The 27883-nt window shown below is 41.8% G+C and overlaps 1 protein-coding gene and 1 pseudogene across 4 annotated transcripts in view; both read right to left on the bottom strand.

Moving 5' to 3' along the window:
* Positions 1-27883, bottom strand: part of FAM71D (family with sequence similarity 71 member D) — a 48544-nt gene that overhangs the window by 12954 nt on the left and 7707 nt on the right. For all 4 annotated transcript variants that reach the window (XM_033187680.1, XM_033187681.1, XM_033187679.1 and 1 more), the window contains exons 3-6: positions 27366-27549; positions 22083-22282; positions 20282-20834; positions 16599-16846 (exon numbers count right to left, since the gene is read on the bottom strand). In XM_033187680.1, the coding sequence (XP_033043571.1) occupies positions 16599-16846; positions 20282-20834; positions 22083-22282; positions 27366-27524 (1160 nt within the window). In that variant the 5' untranslated portion in view covers positions 27525-27549. The remainder of the gene's footprint in view (positions 1-16598; positions 16847-20281; positions 20835-22082; positions 22283-27365; positions 27550-27883) is intronic.
* Positions 25104-26612, bottom strand: LOC117069447 (annotated as a pseudogene).

Genomic DNA, 27883 nt, shown 5'->3' on the forward strand with positions numbered 1-27883 from the left:
TAACAAATTGACAGGAGTAAGTCTTCACCTATCACTAATAACCTTAAATGTAAATAGATTAAATTCCCTACTTAAAAGATATAGACTGGCTGAATGAATTTTTCTTTTAAATGATCCAACTATATGCTGCCTACACGAAATTTACTTCACCTGTAAAGATACGTATAGACTGAAGGTGAAGAAATGAAACAAGATATTCAATGCAAATGGAAACCAAAGTCAGGCAAGATTAGCCATATTTATATCAGATAAACAGACTTTAAGTCAGAAACTGTAAAAAAAAGATGAAGAAAGTCATTCTATAGTTATAAAGGGATCAATTTAACATGAGGATATAACAATTGTAAATATACATGTACACTGGAGGACCCAGATTTATAAAGCAACATTAGATCTAAAGGCAAATATAGATTCCAATACAATAACAGCTGGGGACTTCAACACCCGCTCTTAGCCTAGGACAAATCATCTAAACAGAAAATCATCAAAGAAACATAGAATTTAAACTAGATCACAGACCAAATGACTTAACAGACATTTATAGAACATTTTATCCAACAGCTGCACAGTACACATTCTTGTCATCAGCATATGGAATGTTCTCCAGGATTGACTGACTGTATGTTAGGACACAAAACAAATCTCAAAAAGTTTATCCAAAAATTTTTAAAAATTGAAATCAAGTATTTTGTCTGATCACAATGGAATAAAACTAGAAATCAATAATAATAGGAACATTCAAAAGTACACAATACATAAAAGTTAAACAACATGCTCCTAAATGAAAGGAAGAAATGAAATATGCTATCTAAAAATTTACTGACACAAATGGAAATAGAAATACAATACACCAAAACTTACAGGGGCACAGCAAAAGCAGTATTAAGAGTCAAGTTTATAGTAATAAATACCTACATCAAAAAACTAGGAAGATGTCAAATAAATAATCTAATGATGCACCTTGAGGAACTAGAAAAGCATGAATAATCCAAACTCAAAATTAGTAGATGGAAAGAACTAATAAAAGTCAGAGGAGAAATAAATGAAATGGAGGCTGAAAAAAAACCCAAAATATTAACAAAACATGATCAACTCATTCTATGAGGCCAGCATTGCCCTGATACCAAAACCAGACAAGGACATGACAAAAAAAGAAGACTACAGGTTAGTATCCCAGATGAATATAGATGACAAAATCCTCAACAAAATGAAACCCATAGAACTGTCCAACACAAGGAGTAAACATTAATGTAATGTAAACTATGGACTATAGTTAATAACAATGTATTAATATGTGTTCATTGACCGTAACAAATGTACCACATATAAGACGTTAATAGAAGATACCATGGGGGATTGGTAGGAGGGTGCAGTGGGATGTGTGTGTGGAACTCTATGCACTATTTGCTCAGTTATATTGTACATCTAAAACTGCACACAAAAAATAAAGTTTATTATTTTTCATAATTTTTTTTAAAAGGCATTAAAAGCGAATCTAATGGTTTAGGGCATTTGTTTTGGGCAAGGAAAGAAGTAGCTGAAATGATTCAGTTAACTTTGTGAGATTTTGATTTGTGGTATGTTTTTGAAGGGTTAGACAAGGGTTGGGGGCACTGGATTTGAGACATAAGAATGAAACAAAACATAAGGAAAACATCAGAGTGACCAGACCTGATCAATGATTTAGAACAAATTGCTAAGTTGGATGGATTCATTTAATTTCATTTTTTAAAAGAAATCTTATGCTTTTCTAATAAAGTCATACTCATGTATTGTAGTGAAAGGTACGTTTTCCACTGAGAAGCACCTGCATCTGTCCTTCTGCATCTTATATTCCTGTATCCCTTTCCTATTTCTGACTAATGGTTTCTGTTTTTCTCTTCCTACTTTACTCTCACTCTCTCCTGTTGTTGTTGTTTTTTTAATCCTTGTACTTTCTCTTCTAACACGTCAGACTTACAAGTTACCCTTCTGTCATCGTTTACTTATGCTGAAATAGCTTAGTGGTTATCATAAAAAAAAAAAAAAAAGATCAGTGTTCTGGGGAGAAATTTATTTCAGTGACTTCTGTGCCCTCAGTAAAAGTAGGAAAATGTCTGTGGGTGATAACAGCAGTTCCCACATTGAACCATATTTTTTATCTTTTTGAGCTCCTGGTCCTGGAAGAAAGCTCCCTGGAAGATTCCTGGTGAGCCTATAGTTCTTTCCACAGCTATAAAAGCAGAATCCTTAGTTTGACTGCAGGGCTTCGGGAGAAGCCATTGTGAGAGAGGGAATCCTTGCTTGATAGATACGACTGGTTTCTCCTAAGGAAATGGTTCTCAAACCTGAGTGTGCATTAGAATCACTTGGAAGTCTATTAAAACACAGAATTCTATGCCCCATCCCCAAGCTTATGATTCAGTAAGAAGGGGTGAGGCCTAAGCATTTACTTCTTTAACCAGCTCCCAGGTGATGCTGCTGGTCCGGCGTCCTCATTTTGAGAACAACCAGTAAAGAAACCTTAGATAGTTAATGATGCTTTCCTTGAGCGGTCAAGAGCCAACACTTTGAATGTCTTGGCACTTGTATCTAGAGGCTCTGGGATTGTGAAAAATGCAGTGCTCAAGCAGCTAAAGCAAACTACTCTGATTTCAAGGTTTGTGGCTCTCCTAATGATCACCCATATTCCTTTGTTTCCCTTGGCCTATACTTTGTTAGGAAAGAAGACTTTTTAGAAAAACCAGCTTTGAGTAGTTAATCCTCAGTTGAATAAGATATTTTTGTGTATATATTTATTTATATGTATGTGTGTGTGAAAAAAAAAATATATATATATATATTTTTGTTTTGCAACAGGGTCTTGCTCTGTCACCCAGGCTGGAGTGCAGTAGCTCTTTCATGGCTCACTGCAGCCTCAACCTCCCCAGGGTTAGGTGATCCTTCCACTTCAGCTTCCCTAGTAGCTGGGACTACAGGCGCATGCTGCCATGCTCTTCTAAACTTTTGTATTTTTTTGTAGAGATAGGGTTTTGCCATGTTGCCCAGGCTGGTCTCGAACTCCTTGACTTGAGCGATCTGCCCACTTCAGTCTCTCAAAGTGCTGGGATTACAGGTGTGAGCCACTGTGCTTGGCCCTATGATACATTTTTTGTGAGAGGAGCCATTTTAAAAAAGATACATTTTTTTCCTTTAATCTACACTGTTAAAAATGAATTATTAGTGACAATAATGATCACTAGTGACAAAAATGATCATTTGTTGAGCAACTAATGTGTCCCAAGCCCTCTGTGTACTTTCATCACTATGCTTCTCAGAACCTTACAAAGTACCTAGTGTGTTTACGGTTTTCATTTCATTATACTCTTCTAAGAAACTCCCTAGAGCACACTTATATTTGACTTTAGCATGCATTCTATTATTCATTTTAGCAGATCTTCACAGTGGTTAAGATTACATTATAAGAAACATGAAAGGTCTAGACTCCTGGCAGGAGAATGCTTAAAGTCTATCCAGGACAAAAGATTTAATGTTCGTTTTTGAGAAATTTTGCAAGGACAGACTTCACAATGTACAGAACCTACAGAAACTGGTTCTGTTGTTTATCAATACATGATAAATAAGTATTTTTATTTTTTATTTATTTAAGAGTCAGTGTCTTGCTCCATCACCTGGGCTGGAGTGCAATGGCTTGATCATTCTCACCACAGCTTCAAACTCCTGGGCTCAAGTGACCCTCCCACTTTTGTTTTAGTGACAGGGTTTTGTTAAGTTGCCCAGGATGGTACTCCCATTGTAGCTTCCTCAGATGGGATTACAGGCGTGTGTGCCCAGGTTATTTTTTTAATTGGTTGCTATATTACCTAATAATAAAATTTTCCTCTGTGTTAAAATAATTTTTACTTTAAATCTACTTTTTAAATGTAACTTTCTGTGAACTTCCTCATACATTTGAATATGGTCATTGTCACCTATTAACATTCTCCTATCACCTCCATTTTTTTTACTATACTAAAAATATTTAATCAGTTTTGTGCTCTTTTCCCCATTTCTTCTCTAGGTTCAGTTTATTGGGTAGTATAGTGGAAAGATTACTTTAGACATCTTGTGTGGTACACTTATACTGTATTTAATGTGAATCAAATCTACATTAGGTTTTTTGTTCAGTTTGCTTGAACCTATCCTCCTCCCTCTTTCCTTCCTTCCTCCCACCCTATATTTTATCTATATCTACACCTACATGTATTTTGAACAGTTACCATGTGCTTGGTACTGTGAGGGTTTTAATGTCAGCTATTTAATCCTTACAGCAATTCTACATAGTAGATATTATTCCCATTTTACAAATGAGGAAACAGACCTGAAGAAGTAACTTGCCCAAGATCATAGAGCTAATGAGATAGAGAAGCCAGGATTTGAACCCAGAGGTCTGACTGCAAAGCTTATTCTCTGTTTTTGTTTGTTTGGTTGGTTTTTGAGGCAGGGTGTCACTCTGTCACCCATGCTGGAGTGCAGTGGTGCGATCTCAGCCCACTGCAACCTCCACCTCCCAGGTTCAGGCGATCCACCTCAGCCTCCTGAGTACCTGGGACTACAGACACATGCTGCCACACCCAACTAATTTTTGTAGAGACAGGGTTTCACCATGTGGCCCAGGCTGGTCTCGAACTCCTGGATTTAAGCTATCTGCCTCCCTCGGCCTCCCTAAGTGCTGGGATTATAGGTCTGAGCCACCATGACCTGTGGCAAAGTTCTCTCTACTGGCTGTGTTAAACTGTCTCTCAATGAATGCATCCTAGATTCAATTTACTTTTAAAATTATATGTGTAATCAATTATATAATGAAAGTTTAATAGAAACATCTATCAGTAGCTACAACAAATATTTATTCCTTCTATCATCAACTATGCCCAAACTGTGGTTTCTTCCCAGGCTATAGAAATAAAATACCATTGTATTTACATTTTTTGGAATTTTGCTTTTCCAGCTTGTAATTCCTTATTACTAATGTAGCTCTTTTCTTTTTTCTTTCTTCTTCATTTTTTTTTTTTTTAAATAGAGACAAGGTCTCCCTATGTTGCCCAGGTGGGTTTCGAACTCCTGGGCTCAAGCAATCCTCCTGACTCAGCCTCCCAAAATGCTGGGATTATAGGCAGGAGCCACCATGCCAGCCATAGCTCTTTTCATTGAAATTCTGCCTACGGCTTTTTCTAATGGGGCTCTGTTGTTTCACGAAATTGACATACGATTTCCTGGTTAGCCATTTTCTCACTAGTGAGCATTTGGAGGATTACTTACAGGTTTTCAATATGAAATGCTATGTTCAGATAAGTTATTTTCCCCTTTGAATTATTTCTTTGACATGTTACCATAAGTAAAGGAGTACAAACATTTGGGGTGTGAATTGAATTGACAATCATTTATAGTGACACCGAGAGTGTTGTTGACACCTAATGAAAAGCTAACTGGTAATTGCTTAACTAGTATTTCTTTAATTATTCGTGAGGTTGATTCCTTCTCAAGTAATTGTCTTCTGGAGTAAATTTTCTATTTATGTTCTTAAATCGTTGTTAATTGAATCCCTTACAAATTCCTACCAACTACTTATATATAAAGGTAATCTATTATCCTTTTTTCGTTTTTTTTTTTTTTTTCTTTCTTTTCGAGACAGAGTCTTGCTTTGTTACCCAGGCTAGAGTGCAATGGCGCGATCTCGGCTCACTGCAACCTTACTCTCCTGGGTTCAAGCAATTCTCCTGCCTCAGCCTCCCGAGTAGCTGGGATTACAGGCACCAGCCACCACACCCAGCTAATTTTTGTATTTTTAGTAGAGACAGGGTTTCACCATGTTGGCCAGGCTGATCTCAAACTCCTGACACCGTGATCCACCCGCCTTGGCCTCCCAAAGTGCTGGGACTATAGGCATGAGCCACCACACCCAGTCTATTATGCTTTCCCCGCAACTCTGTTGTCATACATTTATGAATGTATTTTTTTAAATGATTTATTTGGCAGAGATTTGTAATTGTTATGCAATCAATCAACTTGGAACTCTATTCCCCAGAGGTTCACACTTGCTCAGGTCTCTGCTCAAATGGCCTTGACCACCTATATAAAATATCTCTCCACCCTCTTCTAATCACTCTCACTCTCTATTCTCTCTCTCTCTTTTTATTTTCATCACAGCACATTCTAGCTGGCATAACATATTGTATTGGTTTATTATCTGTGTCCCCCACTAGAATAAAACACTTTATGAGATAGGGACTTGATCATTTCTGCTGCTGTATCCCCAGTGCCTAGTGCATAGGAAGTCCTCATAAATATTTTTGAGTGAATGATGCAAACTCTGCCATTGAATTACTTTTATTGCATCAGTGGGCAATAAATGATCTTTCATCTGTAAATGAGGCAATGATACCATTCCGTTTTCTTCTGGCTCATTATAGTTTTAAAATAATTTACTCTTTTGCGATCTGAAATTTTTTTATGGTACATCATATATCTTTGACCAACATTTTCCTAGAATTTTGCTTTTTCCATGCTTTTTTTTTTTTTTTTTTTGAGACGGAGTTTCACTGTCACCCAGGCTGGAATGCAGTAGCATGATCTTGGCTCACTGCAACCTCTGCCTTCTGGGCCGAGTAACTGGGATTACAGGTGCCCGCCACCACGCCTAGCTAATTTTTGTAGTTTTTTTTTTTTTTAAGTGTTTTTTTTTTTTTATTATTATACTTTAAGTTCTAGGGTACATGTGCATGACGTTTATATCATGTATAACTCCCCAATGCAATCCCTCCCTCCTCCCCCCTCCCCATGATAGGCCCCAGTGTGTGATGTTCCCCTTCCCGAGTCCAAGTGATCTCATTGTTCAGTTCCCACCTATGAGTGAGAACATGCGGTGTTTGGTTTCTCTTCTTGTGATAGTTTGCTAAGAATGATGGATTCCAGCTGCATCCATGTCCCTACAAAGGACGCAAACTCATCCTTTTTTATGGCTGCATAGTATTCCATGGTGTATATGTGCCACATTTTCTTAATCCAGTCTGTCACAGATGGACATTTGGGTTGATTCCAAGTCTTTGCTATTGTGAATAGTGCCGCAATAAACATACGTGTGCATGTGTCTTTGTAGTAGAGTAATTTATAATCCTTTGGGTATATACCCAGTAGTGGGATGGCTGGGTCATATGGTACATCTAGTTCTAGATCCTTGAGGAATCGCCATACTGTTTTCCATAATGGTTGAACTAGTTTACAATCCCACCAACAGTGTAAAAGTGTTCCTATTTCTCCACATCCTCTCCAACACCTGTTGTTTCCTGACTTCTTAATGATTGCCATTCTAACTGGTGTGAGATGGTATCTCATTGTGGTTTTGATTTGCATTTCTCTGATGGCGAGTGATGATGAGCATTTTTTCATGTGTCTGTTGGCTGTATGGATGTCTTCTTTTGAGAAATGTCTGTTCATATCCTTTGCCCACTTTTTGATGGGGTTGTTTGTTTTTTTCTTGTATATTTGTTTGAGTTCTTTGTAGATTCTAGATATTAGCCCTTTGTCAGATGAGTAGGTTGCAAAAATTTTCTCCCATTCTGTAGGTTGCCTGTTCACTCTGATGGTAGTTTCTTTTGCTGTGCAAAAGCTCTTTAGTTTAATTAGATCCCATGTGTCAATTTTTGCTTTTGCTGCCGTTGCTTTTGGTGTTTTAGACATGAAGACCTTGCCCATGCCTATGTCCTGAATGGTACTACCTAGATTTTCTTCTAGGGTTTTTATGGTATTAGGTCTGACATTTAAGTCTCTGATCCATCTTGAATTAATTTTCGTATAAGGGGTAAGGAAAGGATCCAGTTTCAGCTTTCTACTTATGGCTAGCCAATTTTCCCAGCACCATTTATTAAATAGGGAATCCTTTCCCCATTTCTTGTTTCTCTCAGGTTTGTCAAAGATCAGATGGCTGTAGATGTGTGGTATTATTTCTGAGGACTCTGTTCTGTTCCATTGGTCTATATCTCTGTTGTGGTACCAGTACCATGCTGTTTTGGTTACTGTAGCCTTGTAGTATAGTTTGAAGTCAGGTAGCGTGACGCCTCCAGCTTTGTCCTTTTGACTTAGGATTGTCTTGGCAATGCGGGCTCTTTTTTGGTTCCATATGAACTTTAAAGCCGTTTTTTCCAATTCTGTGAAGAAACTCATTGGTAGCTTGATGGGGATGGCATTGAATCTATAAATAACCTTGGGCAGTATGGCCATTTTCACGATATTGATTCTTCCTATCCATGAGCATGGTATGTTCTTCCATTTGTTTGTGTCCTCTTTGATTTCACTGAGCAATGGTTTGTAGTTCTCCTTGAAGAGGTCCTTTACATCCCTTGTAAGCTGGATTCCTAGGTATTTTATTCTCTTTGAAGCAATTGTGAATGGAAGTTCATTCCTGATTTGCTCTCTGCTTGTCTGTTACTGGTGTATAAGAATGCTTGTGATTTTTGCACATTAATTTTGTATCCTGAGACTTTGCTGAAGTTGCTTATCAGCTTAAGGAGATTTTGGGCTGAGACAATGGGGTTTTCTAAATATACAATCATGTCATCTGCAAACAGGGACAATTTGACTTCTTCTTTTCCTAACTGGATACCCTTGATTTCTTTCTCTTGCCTGATTGCCCTAGCCAGAACTTCCAACACGATGTTGAATAGGAGTGGTGAGAGAGGGCATCCCTGTCTTGTGCCAGTTTTCAAAGGGAATTTTTCCAGTTTTTGCCCATTCAGTATGATATTAGCTGTGGGTTTGTCATAAATAGCTCTTATTATTTTGAGGTACGTTCCATCAATACCGAATTTATTGAGCGTTTTTAGCATAAAGGGCTGTTGAATTTTGTCAAAAGCCTTTTCTGCATCTATTGAGATAATCATGTGGTTCTTGTCTTTGGTTCTGTTTATATGCTGGATTACGTTTATTGATTTGCGAATGTTGAACCAGCCTTGCATCCCAGGGATGAAGCCCACTTGATCATGGTGGATAAGCTTTTTGATGTGCTGCTGAATCCGGTTTGCCAGTATTTTATTGAGAATTTTTGCATCGATGTTCATCAGGGATATTGGTCTAAAATTCTCTTTTTTGTTGTGTCTCTGCCAGGCTTTGGTATCAGGATGATGTTGGCCTCATAAAAAGAGTTGGGGAGGATTCCCTCTTTTTCTATTGATTGAAATAGTTTCAGAAGGAATGGTACCAGCTCCTCCTTGTACCTCTGGTAGAATTCAGCTGTGAATCCATCTGGTCCTGGACTTTTTTGGTGGGTAGGCTATTAATTGTTGCCTCAATTTCAGAGCCTGCTATTGGTCTATTCAGGGATTCAACTTCTTCCTGGTTTAGTCTTGGGAGAGTGTAAGTGTCCAGGAAATTATCCATTTCTTCTAGATTTTCTAGTTGATTTGCGTAGAGGCATTTATAGTATTCTCTGATGGTTGTTTGTATTTCTGTGGGGTCGGTGGTGATATCCCCTTTATCATTTTTTATTGCGACTATTTGATTCCTCTCTCTTTTCTTCTTTATTAGTCTTGCTAGCGGTCTGTCAATTTGTTGATCTTTTCAAAAAACCAACTCCTGGATTCATTGATTTTTTGGAGGGTTTTTTGTGTCTCTATCTCCTTCAGTTCTGCTCTGATCTTAGTTATTTCTTGCCTTCTGCTAGCTTTTGAATGTGTTTGCTCTTGCCTCTCTAGTTCTTTTAATTGTGATGTTAGAGTGTCAATTTTAGATCTCTCCTGCTTTCTCTTGTGGGCATTTAGTGCTATAAATTTCCCTCTACACACTGCTTTAAATGTGTCCCAGAGATTCTGGTATGTTGTATCTTTGTTCTCATTGGTTTCGAAGAACATCTTTATTTCTGCTTTCATTTCGTTATGTACCCAGTAGTCATTCAGGAGCAGGTTGTTCAGTTTCCATGTAGTTGAGCGGTTTTGATTGAGTTTCTTAGTCCTGAGTTCTAGTTTGATTGCACTGTGGTCTGAGAGACAGTTTGTTATAATTTCTGTTCTTGTACATTTGCTGAGGAGTGCTTTACTTCCAATTATGTGGTCAATTTTGGAATAAGTGCGATGTGGTGCTGAGAAGAATGTATATTCTGTTGATTTGGGGTGGAGAGTTCTATAGATGTCTATTAGGTCCGCTTGGTGCAGAGATGAGTTCAATTCCTGGATATCTTGTAACTTTCTGTCTCGTTGATCTGTCTAATATTGACAGTGGAGTGTTGAAGTCTCCCATTATTATTGTATGGGAGTCTAAGTCTCTTTGTAGGTCTCTAAGGACTTGCTTTATGAATCTGGGTGCTCCTGTATTGGGTGCATAGATATTTAGGAGAGTTAGCTCTTCCTGTTGAATTGATCCCTTTACCATGATGTAATGGCCTTCTTTGTCTCTTTTGATCTTTGATGGTTTAAAGTCTGTTTTATCAGAGACTAGGATTGCAACCCCTGCTTTTTTGTGTTCTCCATTTGCTTGGTAGATCTTCCTCCATCCCTTTATTTTGAGCCTATGTATGTCTCTGCATGTGAGATGGGTCTCCTGAATACAGCAGACTGATGGGTCTTGACTCTTGATCCAGTTTGCCAGTCTGTGTCTTTTAATTGGAGCATTTAGTCCATTGACATTTAAGGTTAATATTGTTATGTGTGAACTTGATCCTGTCATTATGATATTAACTGGTTATTTTGCTCGTTAGTTGATGCAATTTCTTCCTAGCCTCGATGTTCTTTACATTTTGGCATGTTTTTGCAATGGCTGGTACCGGTTGTTCCTTTCCATGTTTAGGGCTTCCTTCAGGGTCTCTTGTAAGGCAGGCCTGGTGGTGACAAAATCTCTAAGCATTTGCTTATCTGTAAAGGATTTTATTTCTCCTTCACTGATGAAGCTTAGTTTGGCTGGATATGAAATTCTGGGTTGAAAATTCTTTTCTTTAAGAACGTTGAATATTGGCCCCCACTCTCTTCTGGCTTGTAGAGTTTCTGCCGAGAGGTCTGCTGTTATTCTGATGGGCTTCCCTTTGTGGGTAACCCGACCTTTCTCTCTGGCTGCCCTTAAGATTTTTTCTTCATTTCAACTTTGGTGAATCTGGCAATTATGTGTCTTGGAGTTGCTCTTCTGGAGGAGTATCTTTGTGGAGTTCTCTGTATTTCCTGAATTTGAATGTTGGCCTGCCCTACTAGGTTGGGGAAGTTCTCCTGGATGATCTCCTGAAGAGTGTTTTCCAACTTGGTTCCATTTTCCCCCTCATTTTCAGGCACCCCAATCAGACGTAGATTTGGTCTTTTACATAATCCCATACTTCTTGCAGGCTTTGTTCATTTCTTTTTCTTCTTTTTTCTTTTGGTTTCTCTTCTCGCTTCATTTCATTCATTTGATCCTCAATCGCTGATACTCTTTCTTCCAGTTGATCGAGTCGGTTACTGAAGCTTGTGCATTTGTCACGTATTTCTCGTGTCATGGTTTTCATCTCTGTCATTTCGTTTATGATCTTCTCTGCATTAATTAGTCTAGCTGTCAATTCTTCCACTTTTTTTTCAAGATTTTTAGTTTCTTTGCGCTGGGTACGTAATTCCTCCTTTAGCTCTGAGAGGTTTGATGGACTGAAGCCTTCTTCTCTCATCTCGTCAAAGTCATTCTCTGACCAGCTTTGATCCGTTGCTGGCGATGGGCTGCGCTCCTTTGCAGGAGGAGATGCGCTCTTATTTTTTGAATTTCCAGCTTTTCTGCCCTGCTTTTTCCCCATCTTTGTGGTTTTATCTGTCTCTGGTCTTTGATGATGGTGACGTACTGATGGGGTTTTGGTATAGGTGTCCTTCCTGTTTGATAGTTTTCCTTCTGACAGTCAGAAGGACTGTCTGTTGGTCTGTTGGAGATTGCTTGAGGTCCACTCCAGACCCTGTTTGCCTGGGTGTCAGCAGCAGAGGTTGCCGAAGATAGAATATTGCTGAACAGCGAGTGTACCTGTCTGATTCTTTCTTTGGAAGTTTCCTCTCAGGGGTGACTCCACCCTGTGAGGTGTGGGGTGTCAGACTGCCCCTAGTGGGGGATGTCTCCCAGCTAGGCTACTCAGGGGTCAGCGACCCACCTGAGCAGGCAGTCTGTCCGTTCTCAGATCTCAACCTCCGCGTTAGGAGATCCACGGCTCTCCCCAAAGCTGTCAGACAGAGTCGTTCGCGTCTGCCACGGCCCCGCTCTTTCCCCTAATGGACTGCAGCTGTGCGCTGTCCGCAGAGGTAGAGTCTACAGAAACAGGCAGGCTTCCTTGAGCTGCTGTGAGCTCCACCCAGTTCGAGCTTCCCAGCGTCTTTGTTTACCTACTTAAGCCTCAGCAATGGCGGGCGCCCCTCCCCCAGCCTCGCTGCTGCCTTGGGGATAGATCGCCGCAGACGGCTGTGTTAGCAGTGAGGGAGGCTCCGTGGGCGTGGGACCCTCCTGGCCAGGTATGGGATATATTCTCCAGGTGTGCCTGTTTCCTTGAAGCGCAGTATTGGGGTGGGAGTTACCCGATTTTCCAGGTGTTGTGTGTCTCAGTTCCCCTCGCTAGGAAAAGGGATTTCCTTCCCCCTTGCGCTTCCAGGTGAGGCGATGCCTCGCCCTGCTTCAGCTCACGCTGGTCAGGCTGCAGCAGCTGACCAGCACCGATTGTCCGGCACTCCCTAGAGAGATGACCCCAGTACCTCAGTTGAAAATGCAGAAATCACCGGTCTTCTGTGTCGCTCGCGCTGGGAGTTGAAGACTGGAGCTGTTCCTATTCGGCCATCTTGCTCCGCCCCCCAATTTTTGTAGTTTTTAGTAGAGACAGGGTTTCACCATCTTGGCTAGGCTGGTCTTGAACTCCTGACCTCGTGATCTACCCGCCTCAGCCTCCCAAATGCTGGGATTACAGGTGTGAGCCACTGCACCCGGCCTCTTTACATGCTTCTTTTGAATTCATATCAGTTTGGATCTATTTTTGTATCTTTTTTTTTTTTGAGACAGGCTAGAGTGCAGTGACGTGTTCATAGCTTACTGTAACCTTGAACTCCTGGGCTCAAGAGATCCTCCTGCCTCAGCCTCCCCCATAGCTAAGACTATAGTCATGTGCCATCACACCTGGCTACTTCTAAATATTTTTTGTAGAGACATGGTCTCGGTAAGTTGCCCAGGATCGTCCTCCCACCTCAGGCTCCCAAAGTGCTAGCATTACAAGCATGAGCCACTGTGCCTGGTTATGTTTTTATTTCTATATTCGAAACTTTGCACTGGTAGTTCTGATGGCCATTTAATTATAACATGGCTTAAGATTTTATAGGACTGAGTAGCCCTTAGACATTTTTCATCCCATTGTTTCCTTGAGATTTTTTTCTTTTCTTTTCTTTTTTTTTTTTTTTTTTTTTTTGAGACGGAGTCTCGCTCTTTCGCCCAGGCTGGAGTGCAGTGGCTGGATCTCAGCTCACTGCAAGCTCCGCCTCCCGGGTTCACGCTATTCTCCTGCCTCAGCCTCCGGAGTAGCTGGGACTACAGGCGCCCACCACCTCGCCCGGCTAGTTTTTTTGTATTTTTTTACTAGAGACGGGGTTTCACCGTGTTAGCCAGGATGGTCTCGATCTCCTGACCTAGTGATCCGCCCGTCTCGGCCTTCCAAAGTGCTGGGATTACAGGCTTGAGCCACCGCGCCCGGCCGAGATTTTTTTCTTTAACTTTTTACTATGGAAAATCAAATATGCTAAATTAGAGAGAATAAATAGTATAGGAACTGGAAAACTTTTTTTTGAATGCATAATAGAATATTTTTTAACAATGCAAACAATGATCCTAGCATTTCTGCTTTCCTTTATATTAGGCAGTCTTTGGAAGTCTCAAGTTTATAATGAAAATATTTTCACCATGTACAAAATAGTTCCTAAAATTATAGTAACATATTACCACTGTTCTTTTAATTCACCAAGCCAGTTTTGAGCCCTTCTCTGTGTCCAGCATGTGTTCTAAGAGGTGTGAAGGATACCATACCAAGAAGAGGCTCCCTGCCTGCAAGGTGCTTATTGTCCAGTTGGGTAGATAGAAACTTTAAGTGAAAGAACTGGAGACTATCCTGCTATCATCTTAGCTTTATCCTCTGTACAAGCCAATGATAGACAGCTTATAAGATTAAATACATAACAAATGAAACAGAGAAAGCAGCTAAGAGCCTGCAATAGGTGAGCCAGAAACAACAGTCTCCAAATGCATGATTAAGTATCTGTCAGCACTGGCACAGAACAGGGAGACTGACATTTATCCTCAACCAAGCCAGGGAGGTGGTCATACCTAGTGCAATGCTAAGCACTCAACTGGTCAGTGAATTTTTAAAAACAGTTTTAAATGTGAACCTAACGGTCCAGTTTCTGATTTTTGTTGTTGTTGTTACATTAATAAGTTCTTTAGTGGTGATTTTTGAGATTTTGGTGCACCCATCACCCAAGCACTGTACGCTGTAGTCAATGTGTAGTGTTTCACCCCTTACTCCCCTCCTACCCTGTTTCCTTGAGATGTTTACCCCTATCTTTTCCACATCCTTTTTTTTTGTACAATTTTATGATTTCTATGAGATATCCTATTGAGATGTTAATTGGTATTGTATTTATATCTACTTACGCAGAAGAAGAATCTAGTTTTCCTTATTCAAATTGTCTTTTATTTCTGCCATTAAAGTTTTGTAATTCCGTTTATATAGATAAGAGTATCAGCCTCACTAAATATTTGGTTTTGTTGTTGATGTTGAAAAATACACCCTTTTTTCAGTATATTTTTGGCATGTAAATTAAAAACTATTTTTTTGTGTTTATCTTATAATCTGTAGCCTTCCAAAAGAAACTAAATTTTTGTTGATTCTCAAATTTTCTAAATATGAATTGCCATTTGCAAAGAGTGATTTTAAAAATTCATAATTTTCTTTGTATTTCTGAGTCCTATCAGATTGCTAGAAACTTTTATATCACATAGAAATGTTAATGGGAACACTCCTAATTTGTTCTAAGTTTTGTTTTTGTTTGAGACAGGGTCTCACTCTGTCACCCAGGCTGGAGTGCAGTGGCACAATCGTGGCTCACTGCAGCCTTGAGCTCTTGGGTTCAAGCCATCCTCCCACCTCAGCCTCCCGAGAAGCTGGGACTACAGGAATGCACCACCACTCCTGACTAATTTTTGTAGTTTTTGTAGAGATGGGCTTTTCAGCATGTTGTGTTCTAAGTTCTAAATAGAACAATTATAAATTTCTTCATTAAAAATACTAGAGGCGGCCGGGCACGGTGGCTCATACCTGTAATCCCAGCACTTTGGGAGGCCGAGGCAGGCAGATCACGAGGTCAGGAGATTGAGACCATCCTGGCTAACACAGTGAAACCCCATCTCTACTAAAAATACAAAAAAATTAGCCGGGCGTGGTGGCGGGCGCCTGTAGTCCTAGCTACTCAGGAGACTGAGGCAGGAGAACGGCGTGAACCTGGGAGGCGGAACTTGCAGTGAGCCGAGATTGTGCCACTGCACTCCAGCCTGGGTGACAGAGCAAGACTCCGTCTCAAAAAAAAAAATAGTATAGGCTGTGGTTTGTGGTAAATATTCTTTATTGTGCTAAAGGAAAACTCGCTACTATGTGGATCTTTTCTGTGATCAAGAATATCAAACTTTATCAATGTATTTATAGTATCATGGCTTTTCTACTCTTCTATATTTTAATAATGATTAATATTAACCGTTCCCTTAATTTTATAGTAAGCTTGCTGTATTTTCCCTGCTAAGATTGTAAGATTTTAGCATTTATTGTCACAAGTAGAATTAACTTTTTCCTTTTCTCATTACTGCACTTGACTAGTCTTTAAAAAAGAAAAAAGCAAAAAAGTTATTAGTTGGAAGTGTAGAGAAGGATAAGGGATACATAGAGAATATGTATAGAGGAAAATATAGAGAAGTATAGAGACGTACCTTTAATAAAATTAAAAGTACCCGTAATCACTATCGAAGTCAATATGACTCCAACTCCTAAATATGTGAACACTGTGATTCTATTTTCTTTCCTTTTTTTCTTTGAGACAGAGTGTTGCTCTGTCGCCCAGGCTGGAGTGCAGTGGCACGATCTCAGCTCACTGCAACCTCCACCTCCAGGGTTCAAGCAATTCTCGTGCCTCAGCCTCCCTAGTAGCTGGGATTACAGATGCCCGCTACCACGCCGGGCTAATTTTTTTAGTAGAGACGGGGTTTTGCCATGTTGGCCAGGCTGGTCTTGAACTCCTGACCTCAGGTGATCCACCTGCCTCGGCCTCCCAAAGTGCTGGGATTACAGGTGTGAGCCACCGCACCCGGCCTCTGTTATATTTCCTGAAGCACATACAACAATTGACATCAGGTAGACAGCCCAGAATGCCAATTGAGAAACATGAGAAGGTGGAAAATAAAAATTAGCCAAGGTTGAACCAAATGTGGGTCATTCAGAGCTGACTATATCATCATTCAGTTACACTACATCTGTCTCTGAGAATCTTCGGTGGCAGATGCCTGAGTTAAGAGACTAAAGCACACACTTCTTTATTAATATTTCATGTCTTAGAATTCCTTTGGCATGTTCCTGCCTCTCATACCTGGATTCTTCAGCCTGGAGAGCCGTGCTCTGAAAATCAGGTGTCTTTTCTTCAGAGGTCTTATTCTCCATCTCCTTGGATGTATTTGCCTCACTTTCTACTGGAGTCAAGGTAGTTTGAAAATATCTTTTACCTTCAAAAGTCAGTGTTATGTTTGAGATGGTGACATGTTTTGAGGATTCTTTCAACTCACTCTTACTTTTTGTATCTTGTAGACACCCAGGCTTCAGTATGTTTTTCAATTTTTCCTTTAAAAATAAAAAGCAGCAGCAAATCAGGTAACAGAAGAGCATCAGGTAATAGGTGTTTGTGGAGCAGTATCTAATACAGGCGGCATTTCATTCATCGTCACTTAACACCTGTGAGTAGTAGTAAGGAGGGAGAGAGGTTTAGAGTGGCACGACCATGGGGAGAGCCCCAGGTGTGCTGGCGGCAGGCTGTGTGGGAGCCAGGGCCTGCCCCGCTGCAGCCTGACACAACATGTTCCCAAGCTCGTGTTGTCACCTCACAGAAGACGCTTGGCATCTCATTACAGCACAAGAAAGGTTTCCCAGAAATGCCACTGATTCCCCAGTCTGAGTTTGGTCTTAATTAGAGCATCTGATAGGTTACAGGGGCCAGGGACTCATAATATAAAAGAGATTTTTTTTTTTTGTCAGAAGACTTAGAACCTGTATCTAAAACTTAATACCCTAAAATCCCCCCCTCCTCCTAATTTCCCAGTTTCTGCTAATGTATCACCTCTCCTAGCCGCTCTCTGATTTGCTCAGAATCACTCAGGACTCAAGGCAGTTGGTCAGCAGGCCCTAAAGCTGGCTTTTTAATGTCCTTCCTGTCCGCACCTTCTTCTTTCCACTGCCACTGCCTAGTCCATTACTTCTTGATATGGTTTGGATGTTTTGTCACTTGAAAATCTCATGTTGAAATGTGACCTCCAATGTTGGAAGTGAGCCTAGTGGGTGGTGTTTAGGTCTTGGGGGCAGATCCCTTGTGAATGGCTTGGTGCTGTCCTCACCGTAATGAGTGAGTTCTCACTCTGAGTTGATGCGAGATTTGGTTGTTTAAAAGAGCCTGGCACCTCCTTCCTCTCTCTTTTGCTCTCTCTCTGGCCATGTGATGTGCTGGCTCTCCTTCTCTTCTGCACAACTGTAAGTTCCCTGAGGCCCTCACCTGAAGCAGATGCCAGCATTGTGCTTCCTTTACCACCTACAGACCCATGAGCCAATTAACTCTCTTTTCTTTATTAATTGCCCAGTCTCAGATATTTCTTTATAGCGATGCAAGAATGGCCTAATATACCTCTACTGCATTTCCTTTAAAATGATGTAATAATTTTCTTCCTTAAAGATAAAACTTTTCCCTGACAATGAAAAACTTTCCCTGTCATACATATTTATTATAGCATATTTGGAAAATCCTATAATGAATAAAGCTAAAGGTAGAATATTATTGCTTGCCAAGGCGGGCAGATCACTTGAGGCCAGGAGTTTGAGACCAGCTTGGGCAACATGGAGAAACCCCATCTCTACTAAAAATACAAAAATTAACTGGGCATGTGGTGGGCACCTGTAATCCCAGCTACTTGGAAGGCTGAGGCATAAGAATCGCTTGAACCTAAGAGGTGGAGGTTGCAGTGAGCTGAGATCATGCCACTGCACTCCAGCCTGGGCAATGGAGTGAGACTGTCTCAAAATAATAATAATAATAGTAATAAATTAATTGGCCGGGTGCGGTGGCTCAAGCCTGTAATCCCAGCACTTTGGGAGGCCGAGACGGGCAGATCACGAGGTCAGGAGTTTGAGACCATCCTGGCTAACACGGTGAAACCCCATCTCTACTAAAAAATACAAAAAGCTAGCTGGGCGAGGTGGCGGGCGCCTGTAGTCCCAGCTACTTGGGAGGCTGAGGCAGGAGAATGGCATAAACTCGGGAGGTGGAGCTTGCAGTGAGCTGAGATCCGGCCACTGCACTCCAGCCCAGGTGACAGAGCGAGACTCCGTCTAAAAAAATAATAATAATAATAATAAATTATTGCTTGTATGATGCCACTGCCCAGAAACAACTACTCCTGTGCACATTTCACTCTGATCTTTCTATTTATTTTGTTTATGTCTACTTAGATCATCTTGAAGTTCTGTCTCCTACCTTTTTCACTTAACATTTTATTATAAGCATTTTCCTCCTGTCATTAAAAATTGTGTAGAATTATTTGAATTTTTCCTAATTAAAAATTAGGTTTTTTTTTTGTTTGTTTGTTTTTTGAGACAGGGTCTTACTCTGTCGCCCAGGCTGGAGTGCAATGGCGTGATCTCAGCTCACTGCAACCTCCACCTCCCAGGTTCAAGCAATTCTCCTGCCTCAGCCTCTCAGGTAGCTGGGATTACAGGTGCCCACTACCACACTAATTTTTTATTTTCTAGTAGAGATAGGGTTTTGCCATGTTGGCCAGACTGGTCTCAAACTCCTGATCTCAGGTGATCCACCCGCCTTGGTCTCCCAAAGTGCTGGGATTATAGACATGAGCCACTGTGCCCAGCCCTACCATTTTTCTTTTCTTTTGTGTGTGTGTGTGTGTGTGTGTGTGTGTTTTGAGACAGGGTGTGACTCTGTCACCCAGGCTGGAGAGCAGTGGCACAATCTTGGCTTATTGCACCCTCTACCTCCAAGGGTCAAGTAATCCTCCCACCTCAGCCTCCCTAGTAGCTGGGACTACAGGCATACACCACCATGCCCAGCTAATTTTTGTATTTTTAGTAGAGATGGGGTTTCGCCATGTTTCCTAGGCTGGTCTCGAACTCCCAAGCTCAAGCAATCCACCTGTCTTGGCCTCCCAAAGTGCCGAGGTTACAGGTGTGAGCCACTGCACCGGCCTTTTTTCTATTGTGGACCTAGAGGAAGTTTTTCAACAGTAGTCTTCAAACAGATCTCTTTACCTATAATCCATCCTGCCATTAGATTAATCTTTTAAAAACACAGCTCCTTCATTCCCTTACACAGAAGACTGTGGTCACTAAGGTTTGCCCAAAGAGTGAAGTTCTCACTTTAAATTTGGCTCTCAAGGTTGTTAAGCAACTTTCCAGTCCTATTTTCTACTATTCTCCATATATATTATCCTCTAGCCCAACTGAACGGAACATTTTTGGACATGACTCTGTTTTTCCACTCTCTGGCCTTTTCTAAAGCCACTCATTTTGTTTTGTTTTTTATTATCCTATTTCCATCCTCATGTTTACCCATAGAAATTCCATCCCATCCTTTAAGGTAGTGGCTACTGCTATATATTTTTAAACCAGAAAATAACCCTTACATTATATTAATATCCTTATTTTAGAAGTGAGGAAACTGAGGCTCATGCGGATTATGTGATTTGGGCGAAGTCACACAAGTAATATGCCGCAGGTTGAGAGTCTAACTTGGTTCTGATTCTGATTCCGAGGTTCTTTCCATTTCTGATGCTGGGCTAAGATTTATGTTAACGGTTGTCACTGCCTATTTCAGGAGACATCTTACAACTCCTTTACACCAGGGTTCAGAGATCGAATCTCACTATTAAAATTAGGTTACTCAGAGTAGGTAGGTTCCATAGCATTTTGACAATCAATGTCAGCTAACCAAGAAGTGTGATCTTGGTAATCACTCTAGTTCTCAATTATTAAAACATGATAGCCTTCAGTGACACGTACCTTCTCCTCTTGCTTGGCCCTGATTAAATCATTGTTTTCAAACACCACTGTGACTCCCGAGCAGTTTGTAATATCAGAGCTGTCTGTGACTTCTGTGGCTTCTCTGACTTCTATGACTTCTGTAACAATTCTTATATCTGGGACCTCTGGGACCTCATTTTCTGGAAGGTCTGTGACATCTGTGATGTCGGTGATGTCTGTGAATTCTGAGAAATCTATGCTGTCCCTGACATGTTCAGGGCCTGTACGTGTGTACATGTACGGGGTCAGGATGGCTGTGAACGCTGTGATATCCATCACATCCGTGGAGCCTGTGACGTCTGTGCTATTCGTAATTCCTGAGAGACTTGAAACCTCTGACACTTTGGAAACTTTGGCTTTTTCCTGATTCAAGAGGGAGATGAGGGCCACCCATTGAGAAAACAAGGTGTCCTGTTTACATGCAGAAGTGCAGAGCTGTAAGTAGTAGGCTCGACCACTCACCAGCTTTACTTTTAGGCGCATGTTTTCCGCGTCATGCACAGAAAGAGTCACAAACTGCAGAGGGAGAAACCTGCAAACAAGCACACAGTAACATCATCTGGAAACCTGATTGGAGGCTTATAAAAAGGCCTTTCTTATATATATAGTTGTTTGTTTGTTTGCTTGTTGGTTTGTTTTGAGATAAGGTCTCACTCTGTTGCCCAGGCTGGAGTGCAGTTGTGGTGTGATCATGGCTCACTGCAGCCTTAACATCCTATGCCTAAGTGATACTCCCACCTCATCTTCCCAAGTAGCTGGCACAACAGGTATGTACCACCAACGCCTGGCTAATTTTTGTATTTTTTTGTAGAGACAAGGTTTCACTATGTTGCCCAGGCTGGTCTTGAATGCCTGGGCTCAAGCAATTCACCTGCCTTGGCCTCCAAAAGTACTGGGATTACAGGTGTGAGCTACCATGCCCAGCCTCTTTCTTATATTTTATAGTAGTTTGAAGAGTGAGACTCAAGACACCAGACTTGTCTCCCAGATAGATCTGGGTAAGGGCTCCTGAGGACCATCTCATCTTAATCATATACCTAAGGCTCTGATGTATAAAAACGTCAGAATAGGCTGGGTGCAGTGGCTCACACCTGCAATCCCAGCACTTTGGGACGCCAAGGTGGGTGGATCACCTGAGGTCAGCAGTTCAATACCAGCCTGACCAATATGGTGAAACCCTGTCTCTACTAAAAATACAAAAATTAGCTGAGCGTGGTGGTGTATGCCTGTAGTCCCAGCCACTCGGGAGGCTGAGACAGGAGAATCGCTTGAACTGGGAGGTTGTAGTGAGCCAAGATCGTGCCACTGCACTCCAGCCTGGGTGACAGTGCAAGACTCCGTCTCAAAAACAAAACACATCAGAATGTCAACTATTTATCATGAGAAAGTCTCCTTTAAATTAATCCTTCAAAGTTAACTTAAAGTCAAGCAATTTGCTCACGATCATAGACCAAGTTAGAGGCTGAGACAAGACCAGAGCTAATTCTGTTGGAAGCTGGGATGCTGTGGAAGAGGAGGCATGTTCTAGAAAGGCAGTTTATTATGAGTCTTCAGTTCCTGTTAATTAGGTTTAGTTTTTTAAAAATTAACTGCCTGCTTGATATCCACTGTCATACATTATTTCACCCATCTTTAAGGATGCTCCTCTTCGTCATTTGCAGCAGGGAATGCCAGCGAGATGCTCCTTTGGTGCAATTGTCATCAGTGTTTCCAATTTCAGATCCACAGGGGTAATGCACATATTCTGAGAGATCTTTAACCTCTTCTCTTTGTAACTCACCTGGTGAGCACCAGTTTCTCTGCAGGAGGAGATGTCAGGAGACTTTTAAACAGGGGTTCTGTATCTTTCCGGGCACCAGGTGTCAGATGTGCCAGTAGCATCACATTGGGGATCTTGTGGGTGGAACTGGAAGAACAGATGCCTACGGTCACCCAGTTGGCTCGGTTATGAAGGTAAATGGATTCACCTCTCCTGTTAACCTGAGTGCAGAAAACAGGAAAAGGCATTATATGATGAAATGTGTGGCTTTGACAACCTTGCTTGCCTGAGAAGTGGAAGATGGCAGGAAATAAGGGAGAAATGAACCATAATGTATTTGTTCCTTCACTTGCTCATGCTAATTCTTGGAGACACCACAGGGAACAGACACAGTCTCTGACCCGTGGGGGTCTACCAGGAAAGGCAAACATTAAACAATTTAAGTATGTGACTAATTATTACTGTAAGAAGTATTGGCCGGGCGCGGTGGCTCAAGCCTGTAATCCCAGCACTTTGGGAGGCCGAGACGGGCGGATCACGAGGTCAGGAGATGGAGACCATCCTGGCTAACACGGTGAAACCCCGTCTCTACTAAAAATACAAAAACTAGCCGGGCGAGGTGGCGAGCGCCTGTAGTCCCAGCTACTCGGGAGGCTGAGGCAGGAGAATGGTGTAAACCCGGGAGGCAGAGCTTGCAGTGAGCTGAGATCCGGCCACTGCACTCCAGTCCGGGCGACAGAGCGAGACTCCGCCTCAAAAAAAAAAAAAAAAAAAAAAAGTGTTACCAAGTACAAGTTCAGGATGTTACAGGAGCACATAACAGAGGACTTGACTTAGCTTAGAGTGGGGAGATAGGCAGTGATATTCTGGCAACAGCTAGGTCTTGGAAGGTACACACATTTACACATAAGTTTAAAATGTTACTGACATAAAAGACAAGTAGCACACACATTTACAAATAATATGCAATATTCTTTAGTCTTTAGTTTAAATTACATAGAGCCAATTGATAAATTCCACAAACTCTTGCCAAACTCTTATATTTATAACCTTAGAAGTATAGACAATAGTAAAATGTAGTAAAAGAATAGGAATGATGAGTCTTGAATATTTGTTGCCTTTATTTTAGATATGTTTATAAAATTTAATTTTTAAGAATTTAATTTTTTTTTTAGATGGAGTCTTGTGCTGCCCAGGCTGGAGTGCCGTGGCGTGATCTCAGCTCACTGCAACCTCTGCCTCACGGGTTCAAGTGATTCTCCTGTCTCAGCCTCCTGAGTAGCTGGGATTACAGGCACGTGCCACCAAGCCTGGCTAATTTTTGTATTTTTAGGAGAGATGGGGTGTCATCATGTTGATGGGGCTGATCTCAAACTCCTGACCTCAGGTGATCCACCCACCTCGGCCTACCAAAGTGCTGGGATTACAGGCGTAAGCCACCGCACTTGGTCTATAATTTATTTTTTAAAAAGGCTGTGTTTAACAACTGACTTGCAAATTTCCTGAACACTTACCAATCGACCAATGCCAGCACACCCCTGGATATGGGGTCATGAAAGTCTCCCCAGAGGAAGAGACGTCTAGCTGATACCTGAACCATGTGGGAGATAAACTGGCTGGGTGGAGAGGAGAGGTTTCCAGGCAGAGGAAGAGCATGCATAAAAACCCCAGAGTCCAAGAAACTTGGCCAATAAAATCTCTGCCACTTGGTAGAAGAAGAGACTGGAGGATGGGCAGACAGGGAAATGAAGGAAGGCAGAGAGGAGCTACACTGTGGTTTCTCAGCTGTATAATAATTGGTTCAATTAAAAAATACATCATTGAAAGAAAGAGGATGTAGCTCACACTATTGATAACCTACCCAAACTGTGCCCCTCTTCTTCCGGATTAACAGAATCCTGGTTTTGTCCAATATCATGGCTCAGGGATAATGACCCGGCTCAGGGATTAAATCCTGACTAACTTAAATGGGTAGTGGTGGTTCCACTCCACCCCTTGCCAGTGACTGGTTTCAGCAGTGGCATGTGACCAGCAAGACATAGAGAGGTCTCCTCCAATCCTGGAAAACCTTTCTCAGAGCCACCAGGAGACAGAGCCACCAGGATGAGATGAATATCTTCTACTGCTGGCAGCTGTCATTGTCCTGTTTGGATGTGATGCCCTGAGGGGAACTGGCTTGAAGGTGACAGAACGAAAAAAGAGAACCTGAGTCTTCTACCAGGAGTGAGCTGATGCCCTGGGGCTCTTTCACTCTATTTGAGATAATTGCTTTCTTTTTAATTAAAAAAAAAAAATTTGTTTGTTTTTAGAGACAAAGTCTTGTCTTGTCATCCAGGCTGGAGTGCAGTAGTGCCATCCTAGCTCACTGCAGCCTGGAGCTCCTGGGCTTAAGCAATCCTCCCTCCTTAGCCTCCCGAGTAGCTAGGAATATAGGTGTGCAGCATTGCACCCTGCTAATTTTTAAAAATGTTTTTAGAGGTGGGATCTCCCTTGTTGCCCAGGCCAATCTTGAACTCCTGGCCTCAAGCGATCCTCCCGCCTTGTCCTTCCAAAGGGCTGGGATTACAGCATGAGCCACTGTACCCAGCCTAATTGTTTTTCTTTTTTCATTTAAACCTGTTCAGTCAGGAATCTTGGTAACTTACTGCCAAAGACATGCTAACCAGGTGGGGTTGTGCAACTTGAAGGATACGACTTATCAAATTATGATGGGGGCTACGTCTGACCTATAGACTGCTAACTACCCCCAGTGTTGGACAAGTACTATGTAATTTTGTTAGAGTGTGCAAAAGTTAACTAACTTGGAAAGGGCACAGGATGAAAGGTGGAAAAATAAAAGCATGATTAGTAGGAAAGAAGTATGTAGAAGGTAAAGTACATCAAATCACAACTTGTCACACGTGTTCTAGGGACATCACTAAAACATTTGGTATTTTGGGAGGCTTCACCTCCTGCCTGTGGCATACTGGAGGTGGGTAGCTCACATTAGTACTCAAGTATGAGTGCAGAGAATGTGTTTATGGAAGATGAAGTCTCCTTACCTTTTTTTTTTTTTTTAGAATAAGGAGTTTAGCTTTATTTTCTCTGTGCATTTGCAAAATACTCAGGACCAACATAAAAAAGAAATACCTCCTGTGGAAAAAGTTACATTAAAAAGGGGAATGGGGTGGGGGTGCTGAAAGGGATTAGTGCCTTAGCCCCAAGGAGCTACAGCATCTCTGATTGTTCCAAGGAATCGAAAAGATATTGGGAAGATGTAACAGGAGGAAGGAAAATTCGAATTTACTGAGGGAGAGGGCTCCAAAGTAAAGGAGCCAGTTCAAGGGGCAACTGGTGGCTGGGGAGTGGGTCTGGGTGGAGGGAGAGGCTGGTAGCCATAGGGTGTGGGTCATGGAGGGCCAGTGTACACATGGAGGGGGGCATCAGTGGAGGAGGTCCACGCACACCATGTGAAGGCATAGGACCTGGGTGACCCATGGGAGATCCGAATGGAGACCCTTGGGGGGCATGCCCATCGGAGGAGGTCCAGGATGAGGTATTCCAGGTGGTGGTCGGGGTGGTGGCTGTTCCCCAGAGCCTGGGGGTCCAGAATGGGGATGTCCTAAGCCATGAGGTCCATGGTGTGCCAGCTGCATCTGAGACATCCCTGGATAGGGCACCCCTCCTGGTGGGAATGGGTGAGCTTGTGAGTGTCCATAATCAGGATGTCCTGCCTCTGGGGTTCCTGCTGATGGGGGACCATGTCCTGCAGCCCCAGGAGGCATAGGTGGTGGGGCATGGTGGTGGGTATCCCAGGTGGGAGGGCTCCAGGAGGCAGCACTGGGAGTGGGAAGGAGCCAGGAGGAGGCATGCCTGGTGGAGGAAGTCCAGACCCCAATGATGATACCATAGGATTGGGGGCAGAGGGTGGAGGAGGTGCATCTGCAAATAGCTGATGAGGGCGGTCAGGCTGGGAGAGCGGGTTCTGAGCTGCCAGAAGTCGTCCAGCTGCTAAGCCATGGAGCTCACCCTTGGAGTCCTTCTTGAAGGCATAAGATATGGTGATAGGGCAGTTACAGGTACTGCCCATTCATGGCTTCAATTGCTGCATCCGAAACATCAAATGAAGTAAAATTAATGAACGCATAAACTTTGGAGTTGCCTGTGTCAGGGTCCCACTTAATCTTGGGGATTTGTAAGATGACCCCAAAGGTGCTGAAAGTATCATAAAGCAACTCTCATCAATCTCAGGGTCCAGGTTCCGAATGAAAATGTTGGTCCCTACACCCATGTTTTTGTGGTGAACTGATGTCTTGTTCACCTGTATCGGCTTCCCATAGAGTTTGATCATGTTCATGATCTTAATGGCATAGTCAGCATCATCCTCACTCAAGAATTCACAAAGTCATAGCCTTGGTGCTGGCCAGACTCTATCCTTTGGCATGTGGTGTTGACTGCTGGTCCAGCCTGGAGAAACAGTTCCCACAGCAGAGGTTCACTAACCTTCTCATCCAGGCCCCCCACGTACACAGTGGCATCCTGGTTCTACTCGGAGATTGGCCTGGCAGCCATGGCAAAAGAGGTCCTGCCATCCTCTCCTTACCTTTTGAAGTGTCTGTTGTCTTCCCTTGTCACCCCTCTGTGAAATCAGCTAAGCAGCTGCTCGAATGTGTTAAGAGTTAGAGGTAATAGCTCAGTGTTTAGTGTTAAGACTTTATTAAGGAATTTCTAGGAACTTTAGAGGTATGACCCCTATCATTGAACTCATTTCACCATTTCTTTGTCAGAACATTTTAATGTTGAATGTTTAGAAAAAAGTTAGCGTTGCTCCCACATGCACAGAAATGCAGTTTCATTCATAATGTAGGGACATTCTTATGAGAAGGAAGTTTTTCTCCCTGATACTATCTGACAATTATATTTTACCTTCAGAACTAAGAGTTAAGATTCATTGTAATCCCTAGTTGTGTCATAGATGTTCTTTAGAATGTCTTCGACGCCTAAGAAAGAAGTTATCTGTATGTTTCCCTGTGGTGGGAAATGCCAAAAACGGCTTCATGTAATTTTGGGAAGATTATGATGGAATGGCAATTACGGTAGAGTTAAGACAGAAGTCCTTCACAAGAGTTTTGGGGACATTTGAAGTAAATGTCCTTTAACGCCGTAATTATTTCAGGTTTTTTAAAGTTCCCAAACTGTTCTCTTTAGTAATATCACATATTCCCTTGGCACATTTAAAACAATTCTCCTACCATCCTTTTCAGTTTTCTTTGAGAAAATTACTGAAGTTTTTGGAGCTTAACTCAGGCCTTGAATATGATTTACCTGGATAAAATTGCTCTCTAACATGGGAGGAGATACAAAAGGGGCATACTCTCCTCCATCCAACATACTTTGAAGATCTCTCGGATCATGGGAATGTGGTGTGCAGAGAGCATCTTGCTCATTGATCCTCGTGGTAGACTTGCTGGTCTTCTTCATCATTGCACTTGCATATAAACATAAAAAACTGAGGGAATGGAAACACAATTAATGGGTACAGAGAGAATTTAATATCATAATTAAATTGCTTCATTTATTTATTAATTCAGCAAATTTTATCAATATCTGTGATATGCTTGGCATTGCACCAAGCACTTGTATTAATACATACATCTAAACAGGACTAATAAGATCCCTGCCCTCATTCAGCTTACACTCTATGGGGAGACAGGTAGTAAGCAAGCCAAAAGAAACTCAAACAAGATGTTGGATGATAGGGACTATCAGGACTTGAAAATAGATACATATAATAAACAATGACTGGGGTATAGGGCTTTAAGACACTTATTAGGGTATTAGGA

This window comes from Trachypithecus francoisi, unplaced genomic scaffold, assembly GCF_009764315.1.
Source record: "Trachypithecus francoisi isolate TF-2019V2 unplaced genomic scaffold, Tfra_2.0 Lachesis_group3, whole genome shotgun sequence".
Taxonomy (NCBI): domain Eukaryota; kingdom Metazoa; phylum Chordata; class Mammalia; order Primates; family Cercopithecidae; genus Trachypithecus; species Trachypithecus francoisi.